The 22,980-nt window shown below is 40.5% G+C and overlaps 2 protein-coding genes across 5 annotated transcripts in view; both read right to left on the reverse strand.

The window, feature by feature from the left end:
• The window catches only part of smg1 (SMG1 nonsense mediated mRNA decay associated PI3K related kinase), a 130,024-nt gene that overhangs the window by 21,750 nt on the left and 85,294 nt on the right, over positions 1–22,980 (reverse strand). For 3 of the 4 annotated variants that reach the window (XM_069906251.1, XM_069906250.1, XM_069906248.1), the window contains 14 exons: positions 22,654–22,889; positions 21,796–22,044; positions 20,993–21,131; positions 20,795–20,904; positions 19,983–20,201; positions 18,960–19,153; positions 16,506–16,678; positions 15,134–15,413; positions 11,688–11,960; positions 11,178–11,412; positions 10,055–10,281; positions 3,631–3,787; positions 2,286–2,475; positions 1,324–1,793 (listed from right to left, as the gene is read on the reverse strand). In XM_069906251.1, the coding sequence (XP_069762352.1) occupies positions 1,324–1,793; positions 2,286–2,475; positions 3,631–3,787; positions 10,055–10,281; positions 11,178–11,412; positions 11,688–11,960; positions 15,134–15,413; positions 16,506–16,678; positions 18,960–19,153; positions 19,983–20,201; positions 20,795–20,904; positions 20,993–21,131; positions 21,796–22,044; positions 22,654–22,889 (3,152 nt within the window). The remainder of the gene's footprint in view (positions 1–1,323; positions 1,794–2,285; positions 2,476–3,630; positions 3,788–10,054; positions 10,282–11,177; positions 11,413–11,687; positions 11,961–15,133; positions 15,414–16,505; positions 16,679–18,959; positions 19,154–19,982; positions 20,202–20,794; positions 20,905–20,992; positions 21,132–21,795; positions 22,045–22,653; positions 22,890–22,980) is intronic. The other variant, XM_069906249.1, reaches the window with a different exon arrangement.
• On the reverse strand, positions 2,613–3,421 carry LOC138747535 (eukaryotic translation initiation factor 5A-1). The gene has a single exon (XM_069906832.1). The coding sequence runs from the start codon at positions 3,330–3,332 to the stop codon at positions 2,865–2,867; it is 468 nt and encodes a 155-aa protein (XP_069762933.1). The 5' UTR covers positions 3,333–3,421; the 3' UTR covers positions 2,613–2,864.

Below are 22,980 nucleotides of genomic sequence, written 5' to 3' on the forward strand. Positions count from 1 at the left end.
AGACAACAGAATGTAGAGGCTGTTAGTCACTGTATTCAAGTGCATTAACTTCTATTTTAACTAAAATAAATAGCATGAATCTGGATGCTGTCAAAAAGTTAACTCATTCTGATGATACAATTTAGAAGGAATTGCAAAACACTGGCGACCTAACGGAATGATTAAAGAGTTGCTTTAGAATTGCTTGACATGTTACAAGGAGAAATAAAAAATGCAGAATAGAATAATTTTATAGATACCGGTGATGCTTAAGCAATCAAAGCACTGCTCAAGTGTGATATTAGTGGAACAACTAAATCAAAAGTTGGACCACCCTTGAGAGTCTAAGTCGGGGGTGACCAAACCGTGGCTCATGAACCACACGCGGCTCATGGGGGTATGTTGGCTGGGTAGTGTTAGTGGGCATGGATTGCAATCAACCGATTGTGGTTTATGTGGTTGTGTTGCAGGTAGTGGAATGCAAGTGTGATCCTGGCTCTCTGTCCATCCAAGCTGCCAACAACCCTGGCTGCGAACTCTCACCTAGAGGCCGGCTGCTCGCCCACCCCTAAGAGTTCATGATTTCACAAACTTACCACAGTCAAAAGTTGTATGTGTGCAATAATCAACCCCCAAAATTTTACCCTAAAATTGGTCCATTAAATTCAACCATCATAAATATATGCTGTGTACATTTTGTTTATTGTAACCAATAAAAATTAGCAGTTTAAAAACTACATATATTAATAAACATTATTAAATACATGTATTTCTTAATATTTATATAAAATTTTGTATCAAAATGTGCATGTTAAAGTAAAAAAAAAAGCATGTTTTTTTTGGTCTTGTGGTTCTCAAACATCTGAAGTTTATCGTATCGGACTCCTGTCTTAAGTTTGGCCACCCCTGATCTAAATCTACACCAGAATATAGATAAAAGGAAGCTTACTTTAAATCAGTGGTTTAACATTCCACCTTTAGCAATTCCTATGCCTCAAGTGTCCTGTGATTAGTAAGGGAGTGAAAAGGTTTGAAAACCACTGTTTTAACTGTACCAAATGTCTCGTTATGTGCACCATTTCATAACTCCAAAGGAATTGGGCCAATGACAATTTTTCTCAACCAAAATATTTCAGTAACAATTGAGTCTAGAGCAGTGATTCTCAACCTTCCCTTCCCACTCAAAGACCAGCTTAAGCAATCCCTTACCAATAACAGAGCACCGATGGCATAGGGATTAGGTGGAAAGTGAGTTTAGGGGGGCAGTTTGAAAACTACTGCTTTAAACTAATAGTACTCCATTACACTTTTCTCCTTAAGCACAGAATAACAAAAAAAGCTTACCTGAAACATGGCAATCTGCATCTGTACTCTCTGAAAACTTGTCTTACAAGATGCAATATTTGTCTCCAACCTGCGAACTAGATCATGCTTTTTCCAAGCAGTATCATACGAGCTGGCCAGAACAGTGGCTCTGTTCATAACCAATTGTGAAAATCTGCCAACCTGAATATTGTGTTCCACTGCTTTCTTGCAAAGGTCATCCACAGACACCTTACTTTCAGCACCGAAGTCTTTTGCTTCCACCTGTGCAATAATGTCCACGCCAAGAGCACTGATGTAACTGCAAAGGGTTAGTCCAAGTGCTTGCGTAGGAAGGCCAATCAGAAGCTGTCTCACAAAGTCTGCTGTAAATGCCTTGATCGGTTTAGCCATTTGATCTTCACTGAAGCAAGAATTTCTGTACATGGATTTTACATTAACCAATTGGACAGGGCCATTCAATGAACTGGGATCATCCAGTGGAATCACCCCTGGGAAATGAAGTAGAACATGAACAGAATTTTGTGCTATTAATACAAGTTATATTTCAGAGGAAGTGTGCACTTTGAAATCAAAAGTTAAATATGCGAAAATTAAATATTCTTTTAGTTAGGACATCACAATCGAAGCCAACTCTGACAGTGTAAAAATAACTAAACTAAAAGAGCACCAATCCAAAGTTGCTTCAGTCAAATTATAATAATGTTTCAATCACTTAATTTTCACCAATATTATTCCAATTACCCAATTATAAAGTGTCCGGAAATATTCAGGAAAGGCAACAAAGAATAGTTTTATCAAATCTGATATGTAAAACAACACATTCCCACACTTCTGCTCTAAATGGAGAGCATAAAAGAGTTTGCACATGATGATGCTGCAAGATGCTGCCTGCATACTAAGATAAAGGATGATGTCCTTTCATTTCATGTGACAAGCTGTTCTAAACACGATCAGCCATTAAATATGGAAAAAAAAACTACCTGATAGTGTACGAGCAAAAGTGCCACAAAGTCTGAAAAATTCTTTTATAGTTTGCAGTCGTTTCAGAAAGAAGATCTCTTCCAGCACAAGTCGGTGATTTTCATCATCGAAGAAGTTGACCTGCGTGCTACGGGCCTCCCTTATAATATCAATTTTCCGCCATGCCAGTGGCACTTCCATCTTGTTCAGCTACAAAAACCACAAGCACCACTTATTAGATGAAATATAGTTTGCACACGATTTAAACTACATAGTGAAGTTATGAGGGCCTTTACCATGACAGACAAAAATAAATCACGGCGTGGTTTAATTTTAACATGACAGAATTTTTTTTTCAACTTTACATCAAGCTTTTATTTGGGAGCACCAACAGCTGTGATTTAGTACAATGCCAATCAACCCACAGTGTCAACTGGTGAGCTGAGTGGGCAAAAAGGTCAGGTTCCTCTGGCACCCTCTGGAAAATAATTTGAAGGAAATGAGGTCATGTGGTGAAGGCCATAACTTTGGCGACGATTAATCCAATTTAGATCCAAGATTTTGGCCTGAGTGGTCAGTACTGGCTTCCCGATCCCTGCTTATGGCCTGGCCATTGGCTTGATGGCGACGGCAGCCTCTTCATCCATGGCGGACTGAACTGTGATCATTAGATCTTCTCCAGCGTCATATTTCTGTTGAATTTCCTTCCCCAAATCTCCTTCGGCCAGTTTCAGATCCTCACGAACCTCACCATTGTCCATCATCAGAGAGAGGTAGCCATCAGTAATTCCAATCAATTGATACTCGTTCCTCTTGACATTGGGGACATCGACGTTATGGGTAGAAGGGCAGATATCTTCATACTTCTTTGAAGTGAATATATCAATACCAACCATATGAACCTTTGCATGCCCGTGCTTGCCAGTCTTGGACGTCGACATCTCAACAATCCTGCAAGGACGGCCTTTCAGAACCACGTATCCATTCTTGCGCAAAGAAGAGCACTGCATAGGGAAGGTAGTAGACGCACCAGCATCTCCAGTGGTGAAATCCAGGTTGTCGTCCATGGTTCCTCAGTCCAGGTGAGCTGGCCCTCAGGCCTACTCGGGCAGGAGCCTGAGCCACGCTGCTCCTGGGGGCCCGCCCGCTGCCAGGCCCGGCCCGGCCCGTGTCGCCCCCCTCCCAACCAACCCCCGCCTCACCGGCTAACATGACAGAACTTGATTCACTCAACAACAATGAGTCAAATCTAAAAGACAGATTATGATACACATAGATACAATTGAACATTTCCATACTAAATCGTACTGAAAATATCCACCTTAATAAATATTTTAGGTTATATGAAAAGATATACAACACTACCTTCTCAATCAATAAACCAAATGCACTTTCAACTTGGGCAAACATTCCATCAAAAGCCACGAGTAACATCTGACCAGCAGACATCTTGGGTGTCTCCTCCGCTGAACCATCCACACTTCTTGGCTGGATTAATTCAGTGTACTGAGCTCGAAGCATTCTAAAAAGATAATTGAAAAGTATAATGAAGCTGCAAAAAACTTCCTGCAGACATGATCTCTAAACTAAAGCTAATCTTCAATTTGTTTAGCTTCTTCCTTTGCAGAATTGTGCATGAAATTTGGTCATTTTTTTTAATATATAATCAGAGCCCACCTCACTGACAAAAGACAAAGCAGGAAAAACCCAACCCCAACCAACCAATTTTCCCTTGCAACCGCTGCAACCGTGCCTGCCTGTCCCGCATCGGACTTGTCAGTCACCAACGAGCCTGCAGCAGACGTGGACATACCCCTCCATAAATCTTCATCCACGAACCCAAGCCAAAGAAGAAGATAATCACAAACATCACAGAAGTATGCATAACAGTTATGGTCAAGGAAAGTGCAAGGATCAAAGAAAAAACACATTTTAAATTGCCATTAATTAAAATCTGAAAGAAAAACACTACATGTCACAGATGGAGGCGTAATTCACACGACTCAACTATATTGCAGTTGGAGATATTTTCAGTATTAAAAGACATGCTTGGCAATAACTATGATTTGTCAGACCTACAGCATAACTATAAAGCCTCATCCTTTCTTTGAGAGCACAGCAGTTAGAACTTTAACAGCAATTGGACCCTCACTGTACACAGCAAAGCTTTCGTAGAAGCAGCATAATTTGGCAGCAGTTTTTCATGTCCATGTTCACCATTAAAAAAACTGAACTGTCATTTTAAAGAAATCTGCATATTTACAATAAAATGTGTTCTTCACAACATGGGAAAGACCAATATACATTGTTCACACCAAACTGCCCTTAAACAGTGCTGTTTTCTTGAATAACTCCAGACTTCCTGGTGCTGGGGAGTTCCAGGAAATAGACTCTGCAACAATATCCCAGCTTGGAAGTTGCACATTTCAGAAGGGGACCTTCTGTGTACCTGTTTCCCTTGCCCTCATTGGTGGATTCACTGCTGGAACAACTTGGGTGAATAACTTCATCTTCTACCTCCTTTATCCACAATGGTGGGACCTGGCCTTTGCTGGACTACAGAAAATGCAGGAAAACAGAAATTGACCCCTAAGGGAACTCCTATGTATCATGAAGACGTCCTGAAGGTTAAAATACTGCTGAATATAAGAAATAGGACTGTATCACCGAAACAGTCAGCTGCAGTGTAAACAGATTTTGCCACATCAGCACAAACTAATGGTGGCAGATTCAAAACGTGATGAACCACAGGAGTTGCCAGACCATAGAGCACCAGATTAGAGAGGTACAACCTGTACAAGGCACATACTGCAGGTTCAGTGCCAAGTGGGATAGGGAATGATAGATAATGGATAGGGTTCCAATTAAATGGGGTGCTTTATCCTAAATGTTGTCCATCTTGTTGGAAAGCATTCCAACATACTCCTGATTTATCTTGTAAAGTTTTGGTGTGACAGGAAGTCATCTGAACAAGAAATACTAGGCTTGGATTTATTCTTGTGGTGAGGGCATGTAACCTTGTAAAGGAATTCATGATAACTGGTCCAAACTTTTCTAGATAATAGTGGGTATTTTATTGGAAAAATCTGCCAGTGGTTGAACTGTGAATAGGTGTTTGGACTCTTGTGGCACAAAAGACCAAACAAGTGACGTGGCAAGTAACACTCATCTCACCACGCAGAACCTATCGTCTTGGTTCAACGGCATGCAGGCATGGATGACTTAATTGTCTGTAAATGAATGAAACTTTATGCAATTATCAGCAACGAGATGGAGACTGATGTTAAGGTCACTGATAAAGCAGTAGATAAAAGGGCACAACCCTGACAAACTCCTGAAGCAGAGTCCTGGGGTTGGAATGAATAACCAACAACCAGAAGTTCATTTGTTTTTGCGAGTTGCAACAAACATTATCCCTTTAATTCCCAATGATTTCAGATGTACTAGCAGTCCACAATGCCTCTCCACTTCTGAAAATGAGCTCTCCAATCCACGTCGAGTCCATGGGTGTGACAAAATCTGGAGCAGGGTTACCCTGATAAAATTGAAGGAATAAGGCATAAGGAAAATTACTGGCATAGTAATAGTATTAATGTTATGTTAATTTATGTTATTTTGTTGATGATTGAACCATCATTTGGAAGATTGGATTTGTCTTTTTTTTTGTGGATAGGAGGCAATTTTCCTCAGTGGTGGGGGAAGATGCCAAGATCCTAACTATTCTGGAACAGCCTGATTAGAGAGATGACAGGCCGTGTAATACGAGCCTTCAGCATTCCTGCCAGCATTCTGGGAGGTCCCATGATCTCTTCTGAGCCCATCACATCATGTGGGATGAATGAAACACAAGGACACCTGAGAGAATAATCCAGTGAGCATCACTGGTTGCACAAGAATGCAAATGTTTCACCCTTTTGCTTCTCACATGCTGGACTCTGCCTTTCATTAATGGCGACACTGGAACCTCCTCATTCATTACAGCTAATGTATATGCAGAAAGACTGTCGAGCTTTGATCCAAGTAGTTTGTTACAGTATTGATTTGCTGTTTCTAATTGTATGCCAACGCATGCATAAAGCCCAAAGTTACATCTTCATCAGAACAAATCAGAAAATCAGTGATCCAAATGGGGATTTTGGTTTTTCCATAGGATCCTTGCAGCTCCATTCAAATCATTCTCATTCTGGACATATGTAGGTTTAGAAATACAAGTATGGGAGGTGGAGAACAAACAGATCTACAATCTGTAACACACAGGATACTTGCCCTTAGTTAGGCTGGTGAAACATTGAACAATATTCAAGAATGGTCTCTCTGGGATAGGGAAACGAAAGCATGAAATTGATGTCAGAATATTGCATGCAATTATAAATTTTAATGTGCTCAAAATCATCTCCAACACAATATATCTAATTAAAAAGATTACTTGAATAAACAAGCTTCAATGGAAAACATCAGAAAATTCAGCCATAAGCTACCCACAATTTAGTTAAGGAAAACTTCCAAATACACATCTTTGATATTCTATACTCTTTACAAATTATCAGTTTGTTGAATTTTTGAAAAATGTCAAATAACTTCTAAAACTTGCCCACTATAAGTGTCGGCAGTAGAGCAACCACATTTTAAATTCATTTTTCTTAACCAGTGAGACTGGAGATGCCATCAATTAATGGACTGGCAGATGACAGACCTAATTATAAATTCCTTTACAAGGTTCTGAACACTCTAGAGGCATCCTTGACTTGATTTGCTATCAAAGAAATAAATTAAATTCATCCCATCTGCAGTTTACTGTACAGTTAGACTTTTCAACATTTAGGGATTTACTGTAATTGTTATATGTCATATGGAAATGCATGCGAGATCTCTAATTTGGAAGTTCTTAAAACTGCATCATAAATGCTAGTGAATACATCTATCGAATAAGCATTCCTGCAGAGGTTTCGGAACAGTAAAAATCAAATTGTTAAATTTAAAGAGACATTAAAACATTAAAAACAAAAATCGAAGTAAACAGAACAGGCAGATACAATAAAATCTGCGCTATCTGGAATTCAAGCAAGGGGGGGGGGGAAGAAAAACAGAAATAAATGAATACTTTTTAAAAGAAAAAATAATTAAAAGTTAAAAATTGTAAACATTCACTGAAACAACACACAACCCCCATGGTAACTATGAGTGCAAACATTCAGCCGGAGACGTGCCCCGGTCGTGCCGTTCCCGCAGATGTTGAATGAAGTTTCAATAAAGTTGTGTTTTAATAAAATGAAGGTGCTCAGAAAGAGCTGCACACTGCTGCCGTGACTCTCCCAAAGTGTCTCGTTATCTCAGAGGCTTTATCTTTATTAGTATACAGGTATTCCGATGCGCTCTAGTATTTGCCAAAGCCCTTTCCTGCTCATGGTGTCGAAGGCTTTGGTGAGGTCAACAAAGGTGATGTAGAGTCCTTTGTTTTGTTCTCTGCACTTTTCTTGGAGCTGTCTGAGGGCAAAGACCATGTCAGTAGTTCCTCTGTTTGCGCGAAAGCTGCACTGTGATTCTGGGAGAATATTCTCGGCGACACTAGGTATTATTCTATTTAGTAGAATCCTGGCGAAGATTTTGCCTGCAATGGAGAGCAACGTGATTCCCCTGTAGTTTGAGCAGTCTGATTTCTCGCCTTTGTTTTTGTACAGGGTGATGATGGTGGCATTACGAAGATCCTGAGGCAGTTTTCCTTGGTCCCAACAAAGCTTGAAAAACTCATGCAGTTTGGCATGCAGAGTTTTGCCGCCAGCCTTCCAGACCTCTGGGGGGATTCCATCCATACCTGCTGCTTTGCCACTTTTCAGTTGTTCGATTGCCTTATATGTCTCATCCAGGGTGAGAACCTCATCCAGCTCTAGCCTTAGGGGCTGTTGAGGGAGCTGGAGCAGGGCGGAATCTTGGACTGAGCGGTTGGCACTGAAAAGAGATTGGAAGTGTTCTGACCATCGGTTGAGGATGGAGATCTTGTCGCTGAGGAGGACTTTGCCGTCTGAGCTGCGCAGCGGGCTTTGGACTTCCCCCAAAGTTCCTTAACATGATTATCCAACTGCACGAAAACCAACAAGGTCGGGTCAGATACAGCAATGAGCTCTCTGAACCCTTCTCCATTAACAATGGCGTGAAGCAAGGCTGTGTTCTCGCACCAACCCTCTTTTCAATCTTCTTCAGCATGATGCTGAACCAAGCCATGAAAGACCCCAACAATGAAGACGCTGTTTACATCCGGTACCGCACGGATGGCAGTCTCTTCAATCTGAGGCGCCTGCAAGCTCACACCAAGACACAAGAGAAACTTGTCCGTGAACTACTCTTTGCAGACGATGCCGCTTTAGTTGCCCATTCAGAGCCAGCTCTTCAGCGCTTGACGTCCTGCTTTGCGGAAACTGCCAAAATGTTTGGCCTGGAAGTCAGCCTGAAGAAAACTGAGGTCCTCCATCAGCCAGCTCCCCACCATGACTACCAGCCCCCCCACATCTCCATCGGGCACACAAAACTCAAAACGGTCAACCAGTTTACCTATCTCGGCTGCACCATTTCATCAGATGCAAGGATCGACAATGAGATAGACAACAGACTCACCAAGGCAAATAACGCCTTTGGAAGACTACACAAAATAGTCTGGAAAAACAACCAACTGAAAAACCTCACAAAGATAAGCGTATACAGAGCCGTTGTCATACCCACACTCCTGTTCGGCTCTGAATCATGGGTCCTCTACCGGCACCACCTACGGCTCCTAGAACGCTTCCACCAGCGTTGTCTCCGCTCCATCCTCAACATCCATTGGAGCGCCTTCATCCCTAACGTCGAAGTACTCGAGATGGCAGAGGTCGACAGCATCGAGTCCACGCTGCTGAAGATCCAGCTGCGCTGGATGGGTCACGTCTCCAGAATGGAGGACCATCGCCTTCCCAAGATCGTGTTATATGGCGAGCTCTCCACTGGCCACCGTGACAGAGGTGCACCAAAGAAAAGGTACAAGGACTGCCTAAAGAAATCTCTTGGTGCCTGCCACATTGACCACCGCCAGTGGGCTGATAACGCCTCAAACTGTGCATCTTGGCGCCTCACAGTTTGGCGGGCAGCAACCTCCTTTGAAGAAGACCGCAGAGCCCACCTCACTGACAAAAGGCAAAGGAGGAAAAACCCAACACCCAACCCCAACCAACCAATTTTCCCCTGCAACCGCTGCAACCATGTCTGCCTGTCCCGCATCGGACTTGTCAGCCACAAACGAGCCTGCAGCTGACGTGGACTTTTTACCCCCTCCATAAATCTTTTTCCGCGAAGCCAAGCAAAGAAAAAAGAAATACAGGTATTATTAAGTACATTAGTAAGGGTTTATCTGCAGACTTGGAGGGGAGTGGTTAATTATGACAGCCGTACGGTTAACATCATGGCTGATGGTACACTGTGCCAGCTTCAATCACTAGGGTTTAAATACATTTTTTTTTTAAAATCATGGGGAATTTCCCAATTAAAATGAACTTGACATAATTAAGGAAGACAATTCTAATATTTTTGTTTTGTCTTCGAAACTGTTTATCATTAATGCAAGCCTCTTAGGCATTGTAAAAGTGAGTCTCAGGAAACTGGAAAATTTGCACATGGGGATTGCAGGTGCCAGATACTAGGGATTTCGCTGCAATTTCGACCAGGAGCACCAAGCTGACGACGCTACCCATCACAATAATAATCAGTTTCATTGTTAAAACTGACTTGCATCTCCTTCTGTTAGAATGAAATCACTTGTGCTTACCTGGTGACATCAATGTAATGAACATTAGTTTCCTCCTCTATTCCCATGGCTGCATTTCTTAGATAAGCCTGCAGGGAATCCATGAGCATTTGCAAAGAAATCCCATCAGTTGTCTGTTCAATGATACTATCCAGTTCACCCAGCATATTCTGCAAAGTGTTTTCTCCTTTCATCATACATCGAAGGGCCTCTGGAAAGATAATCTGTCTGAAGTTGGTGTTCAGCTCCTGTCGAAAACAGGAAAAACGTTAAAAGAATGGTTGAAATATTTAAAATGATCTAGGATCACAGAAAGTCTGTGAGGAATGAAGTCACCCAGCCCACAATGTCCAGGACTGCTCGACAGAACAGCAATCCACGTTCTCCCCTCGCAAATTTTCAAACTATTTCAGAAGACTAAAACTGAACTGGTCTCCTCTTGTATCTCGGTGGAGAATCCCACATCTAATCAATTGCTGTGTTTAAAAAAAAGCATCACATTTGATTCTTTTTATCAAATGCGCAACTTGGCAAATTTGAACAATTTCTAACTAGATTGTTATTTTAATTATTTTCCCCAGATATCCTTAACCATCTCCATTCCAAGAGCAAACCTATTTTATTCAGTCTATACCATGAAGTGCCTTATCCCCAAGTCTTTGAAATAACTGTCTTTTTTTTCCTTAAAGGAGGTGCCCAGAACTGAACATGATACTCCAGTATGACTAACCTAGTACTTTATAAAAGATCCTAATTACCTCCTTGCTCCTGTGGTTTTTTTTAAAAACTTTACCAGTCTCCACTGTCACATTCAGTGAACTATGCTCTTAAACTACTTCCTGAAGTGGGGATGGTGAGGCTAATTGTCCACTGCAAATTGCTCATAGCATGTAGATGAGTGGTAGAATCAAGGGAGTCCATGGGAATGTGGAAGGAATGAAAGTCACGAGTGTAGAATAGGCAAAAATTGATGCTTGATGTACGGTGGAGACTCAGTGGTCAATTCTGTCCTGTATAACTATGACAGTAGGTCTTTTGTTATATTTTTAGCAATGGTTTATATTCTCTCCTTATCCTTGCATCATGTCAACACCTCAATTTTCAAATTAAATGCATCCTGCCAATTATTCACCCCAACACTAACCTGGAGGGAAGTGTACACTCCATTAGCCAAATGAACTCCTTCTGATGCTTCATTAGGGCTTGGGATGTCAAGATCTTGTGGAACCAGCTGGCACTGTTCAAGGAGTTGTACAAGGCAGGTGACATTGCCACTCATACTACAAAGCTCCTCCAAAAACCAAGCACCATCTCTGGAAGTCAAATCGACCAACTGCTCCCCAGCACTTGATGCAGCTCCCTCCATCATAAGGTTTCGCCTAGCAAAACAGTTGATTGTGCATTCGTTATTAAAATTTTATTTTGTGCAAAATTTTGCTTCAAACTTCTCACTTGACTTTATGCAGATGAAATAGCGATCAATATTCCTAATTTTGTTGTGTCGATACAAGTTTTACTAAGAATGACTTTGCATTGAGGAATGAAAAGTAGCATTTGACAAAAGCAGGAAAACTGGTTGATGAATCTCAGTTTAAGCTGAAACATTTGCAATTCCTGAATGCTAGTTGCTTGCTGTAGCAAACATCTTCAGTACCTTGTTAATGTGCAAAGGGCAGAGATGATGACGCTAGCCAGGCTTAAGGATCCTTCATCACCATTTTCATGGAGAAAAACTTTTATGCAGCGTTCAATTTCCTTCAGTTGCTCTTCACAAACTGGCACAGTCACTGATTCCTGCTTCAGTCTCTCAACCTGTCTGATTAGCCGACTATTAATGTCTGCTGCAAAACGTTGAAGAGTCAGCTCAGTCGCCGTTATGAACTGACAGTTAGTTGTGGGCTGCTGGGGAGCATATTGAACCTCATACCTAGGAAATAAAGAGAAAAGGTTGCATGCATTAACATTTTTCAAGTATTTTAACATCTGGTTAAGTTTTCAGGCCTAGAATTATGCTGCAGTCGATCAACTTGTCAAGTCTGCATTTACTCCAAAAGATTTTGTCAATCATTCCCATCAGGTACTTCTCAACCAAGTATCATTATATCTCTTCCAATGAAGTGCTTTCAAAAGTTTTTTTTTTCATAAAATTCTAATAGTCACATTGAGGAACTTTCAGAAACATTGTGCACATGGATCTGAAGTGTTAGCTAAGAACGTTGCATTCTCATTTGGGGATCATCAGGGTTGCAGCACAGTCATGTAGGCAGAGGAGTAAAGTTACAGAGACAATAATAGATCAAGTGAACATACAAATCTGTGGCAGATGGTTCTCAGTGCTGTTAAAGGTTGTTTTTGAAGTCTCAGAGCACATTTAAATGTTTTTCAACATCAAATAGTTCAGTCCAAAGAAATTTGTTTATACTCAGATCACAAAAATGTAATAGTCGTTCAAAAGTATTCAAATTTATACAATGTTGCACAGAATTACAAATCAAGTCTGTATTTCTCAGAATAAAGCAATGGTGACCAAATTGGTTTTGAATGATAGGTCAGAGAAAACAAGTTTTCCCATTAGTCTGAAAGCCTGAAGGAATGTGCCATAAAATTATAACCAGGGCATTTGGATTTAATCGCAGAGTTAAAATACTTGTTCAAGGATGACAGACACAGGACAACTGCAAAGAAACCAGCAAGGGCAGCTCAATTAACACAAATCTGAAATCCACTGATCCCCCCCACCTAACGCAGATGAATGGAATCAAGATACTGATGAACCATGATTTTAATTGAAAAGCTAATCAGTTCCAATGATCTATTTTGGTATCATCTGCATATTTAGCATTGGCCGATCGGCTGGAAACAGGAGGAATCAAGGGATCCTATTCTGGTTGACTACCAGTTTATCAGTGGTGTTCCACAGGGTTGGTGTTGAGGCTGCTTCCTTTTACATTGTAAACCTCCAACCTGGAGGTCTTGGGTCACGCTGTCCACCAGCATTGAGTCCCTGATCATCAGAGCCCAGATATGGTGAGTGTGACACGTCATCAGAATGGACGACCACCTTATGCCTCATCGGCTGCTTGATAGTGAACTGAAGACCAGAAGGAGACTTCAAAGTCATCTACGCAAACACTACAAAGACACTGTGAAGGAAACCCAACGCTACTGTGACACCCAGCCAAGACAACTAGAAGCTGCGGTTGTTGACAGATTCCCGTTGGCGAGCCCTGTGCCTACCAGGATATTTTGGATGTAGGGTTTTGAACACAGGCACTGCCAACAACTGATGGAAAACAGTGAATGGCGTCACAAAGTGGCAACCACAGTTATTACAAAAACAGACTTCCAGTGCCCCCATTGCGCTAGATTCTGCACTTCGAGACTGGGACTGCAAAGTCACCTTCACATCCACAGATGATCTCCACAACAATGTCTTCTTCAAACCGAAGGACTACCAATATAAATGATTTGGATGATAGAATAATTGTTTTTGTGGTGACATTTGCAGATAATACCAAAATAGGTGGTCGGGCAGGTGGTGTTGAGGATTCAGAAAGCCTGCAGAGAGACTTCAATAGATTAGGAGAATGGGCAAAGAGGTGACAGATGAAATACTGCATAATGTTGGAAAGTGTACAGTCATGCACTTTGGTAGAAGTAGTAGGCCAGCAGACTATTAATTAGATGGGGAGAAATTTCAAAATTTCAAAGAGTCCTTGTGCAGGATACCCAAAAATTTGACCTCCAAGTTGACTCGGTGAAGAAGACAAATGCAATGTTGGCATCCATTTTGAGAGGAATCACATAAAAAAACAGGGATGGATTTAATGATACTCTATAAAGCACTGGTGAGACCTCACTTGGAGTACTACGTACAGTTTTGGAGGCCTCATTTGATTTAAAAAATGTGCTGGCATTATTGAAGGTTCAGAGAAGATTTACCAGAATGATAACAGGAATTTTTAAAAAATTAGCACATGAGGAACGTTTGTCAGCTTTTGGACTATTCTCGTTGGATTACAGAAGGTTGAGGCATTCAAATGCTAAAAGGCCTGGACAGAGTAGATGTGGCAAGGATATTTCCCATGGTAGAGGATTCAAGGATAAAAGGGCACAACTTCAGGATAAAGGCCATCAATTTAAAACAGAAATGCAAAAAAATTTGCTTTATTCAGAGGGTTGTGAGTCTGTGGAACTTGTTGCCACAGGTGGCTGTGGAAGCATAGTTGTTGGGTGTATTTGAGGCTGCGATTGACACGTATTTGATTAGTCAGGGCATCAAGAGTTAGGGAAAAAAACCAGGGCTGAGTGGGGATGGATCAGCTGATGATTAGAATGGCAGACACCACTCAATGGGCCAATATGTCTACTTCTGCTCCTACATCTTGTGACCTAAATAACCTATCCATGTTGCTAAGAAAGACTGATGAAAATAATTGAGAATGCAGAGTATCATGCTTCTTTTAACTATTTCCTTTGCAAAAAAACAACTGTAATTAGCATTCTCTCTCAGCTCAAGACATCAAGATTCTATGTTGACCTTGGCAATGCCTGAGTTTCTCTCAGTTGCTCTTTTTTTTTCTCCCCACATCCAAAATATCCTGGTAGGTTAGTTTCTATAAATGGTCCCATACGGTAGGATCAGTGGACAGAATTGATGGGGTGAATAGATTATAGGAAGATTAGCAAGAGAATGGGATTGATTGGATTGTTGAGAGCTGGTGCAGGCTTGAGAGGCCAGAAGATCACCATTGCTTTAGGAGAAATGAGAAATAGGGAAGAACTAAAAATCTCCATTAGGATTCAGAGCACCAGCTACTCAACAGACAAGACACCTTAAGACCGCAGAATCATCAACATTTCTTGTCTTCATTTAATGTCATTAAACGTATTCACCGCAATCAATGGTGTCATCAGGAATGATCACAATGTCCAATCGCCCATTAGTTCAGAAATAAACAGCAATAATCTGATTGAACTCCAATAGAGTTGTGGTCAGTCCCGTCATGATTCTTTTCTATTTTGTGCAGCCTTAAGAGTTCACTTTGCTAGCAAACTAATTCTCCATTTAACGAATCACAATTCACAAGTTGTACGCACTTTCTATACAGCTCCTGGCAGTGTTCCACTGTCATGTCACAAATCAGTTCTTCCATCCATGTTTTCCATTGTTCCATCCGATGTTTCTGGAAAACAGCCTTTGGGTACTGCAGAGCTACAGCAGCATAGCTATGGAGCTGCTCCAGACAGCCACGCAAAATGGTACGACGTTGCTGTAGCAAAGCTCCAACCTCGCCTTCTAGCTGTTCACACTGACTGATTAGGTGTGCCTGACCAGCATTCTGGAGGAAGGTTGTAGCTGGGACGTAGCTTGGAGCCCCTATTTTAAAATGGGATTTGGGTGGGAGAGGAAGGGGGAAGATAAATTACAGAGAAATAGTCAAAGCAGAAAGTAACATACTTTTATATTTAATAATAAGTAAAGCAGCTAAAAATACAGGTTGTACCTCTTTAATCTGGCGACGTTGGGACCTGGCCATTGCTGGACCACAGAAAATGCTGCAAAACGGAAATTGACCCCTAAGGGAAGCCCCTATGTAAACACATCAAAGGTAGAACAAAGTTTAAAACAGGAAATAATACTGACGGTTAGCGCAACGCCTTTACAGCGCCAGGGATCGAGACCAAAGTTTGAGTCCCACACTATCCGTCAGGAGTTTGTACTAACAATGACAGATTCAAGAGTGCTGGACCATGAGAGTTGCCAGACCACAGAGTGCCAGATAAGAGAGGTACAACCTGTATATCTTCATTTGTCCAAGATCTATGCCTTAATGTTGGAATTCTGAAAACAATTCCCAATTATCCCTGTCAACTCTACTTTTTATTTCAGATCAACAGCAAATAAAAGCAAAATGAACCAAAAAAAAATCAGTCTACAACATGTTGCCTGAGAAATGGAATTTGGTTTGTAGTTAGCTGTTCTATTTATATCCAAAATATTCCACGTTATTGGCAACAAAGATGACACAGAATCACTGTAAGACTCTGACAATCAGCTGTCTGATTATTCTGGCAGCCAGCCCGATGGTTTGGCATTTGCCATGCCCCACTTCTGCTTACTGGACCCTGGTTCCAATGCTCCCTTCACACCTCCTTGGATCACAGGAAAATTTATAATACAAAAATATAACATTCAAGTATAAAGCACATTGAAGAGTAATATCTGATTGGCTGGAAAATTTGCCAATCTGGTACCAAAAACCAAGTGTGTCAGATTTGACTGTATCGTGGAGTACAATTCCTAATGCTGTTAATTGCCTAAAGGTGGCACAAGACAATATTTGGGCTCAAAATAGATTTAATTGTGAGCATTAAGAATTTGCTGTCATATACAAAACTAAACTATTTTCCTTTTTATTTGCTGGAAACTATGCCCAATTATTGAGGTTCTTTAATGAACAGTCATTACCCAAGTCCAGTGGTGTACTGATGTCCTGAAGCAGACTTGCAAGTTGGGTAGCTTCTAGACTTGAAAAGGCAGCCTGATACTGTGAAATCCACTGTTCAAAGTCATTCAGTTTCACCTGAATAGCCTCCTGCACAGCCAGCTGCTGAGACTGAAGCTGGGTATGTTCTGAGTATCTGATTAGAAAACAAAGTCATAAAAATGTATAGCATTGAAAAATCATTCACTTGTACACTATTTCTAAGACTCTGACAAAGAGACAAAGAAAGTGTATCGAGTTGCAATCATCTTCTGATATTAAATGATTTCATGACATTTTCACAAAATTGCATTTCTTCATTCTCCCTCCATTAGGCTGTGAAATAGAATCAATGCAAAAAGAAGGTACATGGCAGAGTATTTTAATTCAGGGGAAGAATGATTATAAAAGCATCAGGACTCCACTGGTTTCATGTAGAAAATCTTTAACAAGGACAGAGCTGAGTGCATGCCCTCATTGGACTAGGATACAACCACTCAAACACAGGTACAAAAGCCAGGCTGGTCCCGATGGACTGATATCAAAAATTGAGGCAGATGTAAGGAAAGGAGAGGGAGATTAATCGTGGGACTCCCACCTCCCAATTGTGAGGAGCCCTTGAGCTCTGCAGTTGTTGGATTTTTAAATTGTAAAATATATTGCTTATGTTACCTCAAAATATCCAGTAGCTCGCAGATCTAGAGTAGCTGTTATTGCCACTGCAGTGAATAATTCACTGCCAAACCAAGGTCACCGTAAATTGGAAGAGCAAGGCCTAATATTCTGCCAGGGCACTCTCTAACCGGATGGCATTAACATCAACTTCTCTGGTTTCTGCTAGCCCCATTCTCCCTCTCTTCCCCATTCCTCTGTCTTCTTTCTTCAAGCTCTCCACCCCCTTCTCGCTCCATTCTCAGAGCCATCCCTGCTCCCTTGGTTGTGCCCTCCTTTATCTACCTTACCCCTTTCCTGTGGGAATGTGCTCTCCCCATGATCCCCACCATTTTGTTTGGGCACCTGCCTACATTTTGCTCATACCTTAATGAAGGGCTCATGCCTGAAACGTTGGTTATATATGTTTACTATATAAAGTATAGCATTGTGTTTTTACTTCAACCAGGGTGTCTGCAGACTTTCATGTGTTACTCTTAATTATTAGGGAATCTTACTGATAAATCTTACCCAAAAAAAAACTTTGGGAGTTCAAAGTATTTTCCCAAATTTTACTTCATTTTAAGACTTCTGCTTAAAGTCTCAATAAATAGAATACCAAACTCATTCACATAACTTACTGAAATATGAGAGACTTATTCCAAATATATGGCTACTGTTATGGGTTATACTATATACATGTTTTTAAAAGAGACAAGATTGTGGGGATCTTAGTGTAAGTCACCTCAGACATCTCATTCGATATGCAAGAGCTATTCATAAGTAGAGACTTCGTGTCCACAGTGACTTGACAGAAACTTTGAAGAGTGCCTATGGAGACTTCATAATTGGAATGATGTTATGGAATAAATGGACTATTGTCTTTAAAGCAACAGATGACCAGGCTCAGAAACTGATTCCTGTGCCAGCAATCTGTCTGGTTGCAGTTTGCTGTTCTAAGTGGGGTCATGTGCTTTTGCAAACAGAGAGGAAAAAAACAGGTGATTCTTTGGAGAGAGAGAGAGAGAGAAAGAGAGAGAGAGAAAAGACAATTCTGCAGTAGCTTTTGGAAGCTGCAACATGGCAAGCTGGCGGGCTTGTTGAAAACCCCATTTTGAAGACGAGTTGTGAGTTCTGAGTTCAGCCTGTTGAAAATCCTTGTTGTCCTTACAAGAGGAAATGGCTGCTAGAGTGTGTCTCCTGAAATAATGGAAACAAGAGGAACTCTGCAGTGACCTAGAAGAAGAGGTTATCATTTGGAAAACCCATGATGGGGGAAGTTTCTTTGGCAAGACACTGAAGTGGCTGATCGGAGAAAATCAGTTTGTGTGTCCAACGAGCAACAAATCTCTCTCTGAAACCAATGAGAACCTTGCTAAGCAGTAATCATTTACCTTTAAGCACCAGAGCCTGGTGAAAATTCATAAATATTAAATACCTGTGAACTTGGAGAAATGAGAAGTGAATGATTGGACTATTAAAGCAAAGAACTTTCTTGAGCATATACACATTACATACACGTGTGCTTAGAAATAGGAGGGGGGTTAAGTTAAAAGTAATGTCAGTTTGATTTTTTTTTATATGTCTAAAGAAAATTAAAAGCAACTTTTGTTTAAGTAACCATTTGTCTTGGTGAATTTCTATTGCTGCAAGGTTTTGGGGTCCTCTGGGCTCTTAACACTAGCTAAAAATGGCACTGCAAGATCAAGCATGCTACAGTAAATGTCAAGTTCACATCAGCAGTCACAAACAAATAGTGATGCAAATGATCAGGTTGATTACAATACCTTTGTTCCAATGTAAGAGCTGGATGGTCTGAAATATTTTCAGCTCCTTCCAGAAATTCGATTTCTTGCAGCAATTTACCCTGCAGCTTCTCTACTTTTGTCAAATGCTCCTGGAGATTCAGATAATCATCCAGGCTTGTATCAAGTTTAGGAATAACTGCCAGCATATCATCCCTGTTCTTAAACCAAGTCACCTTGGATGAGAGGAATAAAAGAATAATTTGTTAAAAAAAAACTCAATTGAACACATTTTAAAATTTGGCTCATTTTTAGATCTCTTCAGAAAGGTCAATGACTTCATCAAATACCTACTGTTACGATACAAAATGTCAATGACCTGAAATCATTTTCTTATACAGTGCCTGAATGGCCGGGGTGCTCCCAATATTATGCTTATTTCTATTTTTGGTGTTTTAGATGTTTTTCAACATCTGCCATATTAAACTTGCAATTTTCCAGACTAAAGGGAGAGAGAAAAGGCAAATTTGTGTTTTCTTACTATCATTTCAGCAAAGAACTGTTTTAATTATCTTTTTCCTTTTGAGCAAATAGTGGGACATATTGGAATCCGAGCTGCCTGAAATGTGAAGGAGCAGTTAAGATTCAATCACATTGTTTGGTCTAGAATAGCACACAAGCAGAACCAAAGTGGGTAGGCAAATTTCTTTCTACGAACAATCCTAGCGATCAAATAGGGTTTTACAATTATCCAAATATTACTGTTACACAGTCGACTCCTTGGCTGTCACAATGGAGCTTAAACTCATAATAATAAACGTTCATAAAAATGAACGGGGTTCCATTTTGTCTGCGCCAATTGGAAAAGCTATCTTAGTCAAATCCATTTTCTGTCAAGTGGTGTAGAATTAATCTGGATGTGGATCATAGAACTAGAACCCTGGATTATTTGAATACCATGGGTTGATCTGCATATATTAAGTGGACAAATCATTTAATAAATTACAATTCACACAACCATTGATTTCTGTTACTTTGTAAAAAATCATGTTCAAAGTCAGGTACCTTAATTTCAGCAACTCTAGAAGAGAAAAGACTACGGGTGATGTCTCGTTCCATCTCCCTTTTGCTCTGTTTACTTTCAGCTTGCTGTCCCCCTCCACCATACACAGCACCAGCAAATCCAATTTCACCCCCTGCAGTCCAATCCACCAATGGATCATAGACAAAAGCTTCCAATAAGGTCAACAGGGTCTCTCGACCACGTCGCATTATTTGAACTACCTAACAGGGAACAAAGTAAGAGGACAGCTGGTTGAAGAGAAAAAAAAAAAATCGGAAAGTAACAGTATTGCAATTAAATTGTGATGTACCATATATGTCAGTGTATAGGATGATCCTCAAAACTTTAAAAATTCACCTTAAAACCGGGTCGTCTTTTACACAGGGTCTAAAATCTGAGCCTGGCTCTGATGCAAACTTGCATGTGTCCTGTCAGTTATCAATGAAGTCTCAGTGCTTCCCTGCGGGGTTCATCCACCCAGTCCGACTGCCGTCTGCTCTGTATAGGCTTTAAACAGCCTGTTGCAGGAGCCGGTGGTGGTTTATTTTAAAATATGCTAGTAGAATTCAAACCTTTTCAGGGTAATTGGTATCAAAATATTGTGATTTGCTTTTAACAATATCCAATGGTCAGCAGTAAATGCCAATTTTTTTGGGGGAGGGGCAGGATCGTCTTATATAAAGGGTATTGCTCAGAACCTACATTTTACGTGGAAATTCCAGAGTTGTCCTATGCAGTGTCATCCTATATGCGGCATATACGGTAAATCGTATATTTACTTTACCTTTAATACCAATAATATTATGAAACTAACCTGTTCACAAGAAAGTCTGAACAATCCTTCAACTCCAGTCACACCAAGAGCAGTCGCAATATTTTGAGTCATTCTGAATGGAACCTTTTCAGGAACTCTTAAGCTTTTCCCTAAAGATAATTGACAAGATTTTCTCTAAATACCATGCAGCCAAAAAAAAAGACTGAAAAGTATCAAGTTCAGAATAAATGTTAATACCTTTCTCAAAACAAACATTGTAGTCAATGTGCACCACTTCTCCAGTTGTCATGTCTATAAGAACATTATCCAAGTGTCTGTCACCAAGCCCAATTATGTAGCCTACCATGGACATAACTGCAGTTGACCTTGCGTATGACTGGAAGTAAAACAGCACATTAAGGGATATCAATAAAATGCAAAAGAATTTAAGCAATTTTTCTTAAAGTAACATTTGCACAACATTTTTTAAGTTGCTTCACAGGAAAATGAGCAAAATATTTTGCACATGGCACATTGTAAAATGTGGCCAATAGTTTCTAAAGGCAAAGTTTGAAGGAGCGACTTAAATGGTGGGGAGGTTTAAGATTTCTATCTTAGGTTCAAATTTCAAGTTTAATAAAATAAACTTCAGACACTAATGGAAGAACAAATCATGTAACACAAGCCAGAATTTTAGGCTTACAGAAATCTTGAATTGTAGGTCATAGAAATTTTAAAACCAAGATGTGAACATGTGTTGCTTTAATTCAAATAGTCCATCTTTTCCCAATGTGAGCCATCCCCCACCCAGGGGCTACAGCACATTTAAGGGGGCTAAGGACTGAAATCTTTTCCAAAAATGTAGTCGGTAGGTGAGTAGAAGAAACCAACAAAACTTGACTACGTCACAGAGAAGGGGGCCCATAAACTCTGAGCAGAATCCTAAGGGGGCCACGGTCAAAAAAAGGTTGAGAATGGCTGGTTTAAACAACTGCAGCAGACACTTGGCCAAATACAGACTTCTAATATCTTCTCATTTAATCACTTTACATCATTCATACCTGGGTAACACACCACCACTCATCTGGAGTAGTACAGGAACACCATAGTTCTTTAGCAAGAAGATTTGGTGGTGTGGACTCCATTAGTTCTTCCAAGACTGAACTCATTACACTCGCAGGCCAATCACGTCGTGAGACATCAAGGTTAAGACCTACTGATTTTAAAGCTGGTCCAATTTTACTGTAATACAGCTCACTGGGACGGGGGACCAAAGCAGGATTTTGAGTAGTCTGGTAAGAATCTTGATTCTGTGGGGGGGGGGAGGAAAAAGACTGAGAAAGTGAATATCTACAATCTTACATTTACAATCTCAAGGGAAAACAAACAGACAGTTATGGTGGCATATACAGCCATGCAGTAATTGAAACTTGGATATGGGAGGGTTGGATTAGAGGGTTAGATTGTTAGTTTCAGCTCTAAATGTATTTTTCTAGCCTTTTTATTTTTTGCTTCCCAAATGAGGCCAGTAAAAAGGCTCAAACAAATTGACTTTCAAATGTCAATTAGATTAACAAACCTGAAAACAAGCTACCAAACCCATTCTCCATCCATAATCAGAAATGCAATGAAGGATTGACTGAGGGATAGTTTTGAACTATTACCTAACGCTGCTAAAGCAGTGGATAATCAGGTGATGTATTAAAATACTGCTCCATTCAAAGTTCCCTACGAGAAGGTCCCCGATCTCCCCAAGAGTGAGCTTCATAACTGCTTTGGGACCTTTTCATGCTATTCCCACCTTCTGAATAAGTCATCAGTCAGGAAGGCCAGGAGTCAACAGGAATTATTGTCACTGGTCACAGCTTCCACTTCCCCAATATTACATTCAGTTCCAACCGTTATTTAGGAATATTCACCTTTACCTTCTGGGCCTGTAGCGTAGCTTCTCTTTGTTGCCAACGTTTGTAAAGTCCAAAAAGTGGTGTGGCTCCATCCACCCATTGAATAAGACCCGATCTTGTACCCAATGGTGTTACGGAATAATGTCTGGCATGGAAACGTGGAGTCTCCTGATGATTAATTTTTATGAACATGGTATTTACAATGGACAGAAATTGCATTATTCGTTCATCCAGATGCAAGTCTTCCAGGCCTGTGAATACAAATTAATCGGTCATTTACATGTTAACTAAATGTCTCAAAACGGTCAACCAGTTTACCTATCTCGGCTGCACCATTTCATC

This window comes from Narcine bancroftii, chromosome 12 (assembly GCF_036971445.1).
Source record: "Narcine bancroftii isolate sNarBan1 chromosome 12, sNarBan1.hap1, whole genome shotgun sequence".
NCBI classification, from domain to species: Eukaryota; Metazoa; Chordata; class Chondrichthyes; order Torpediniformes; family Narcinidae; genus Narcine; species Narcine bancroftii.

What these genes read in the sequence shown, in the direction of transcription:
- LOC138747535 (XM_069906832.1), bottom strand. Translation starts at nt 3,332, where the DNA reads ATGGACGACAACCTGGATTTCACCACTGGAGATGCTGGTGCGTCTACT.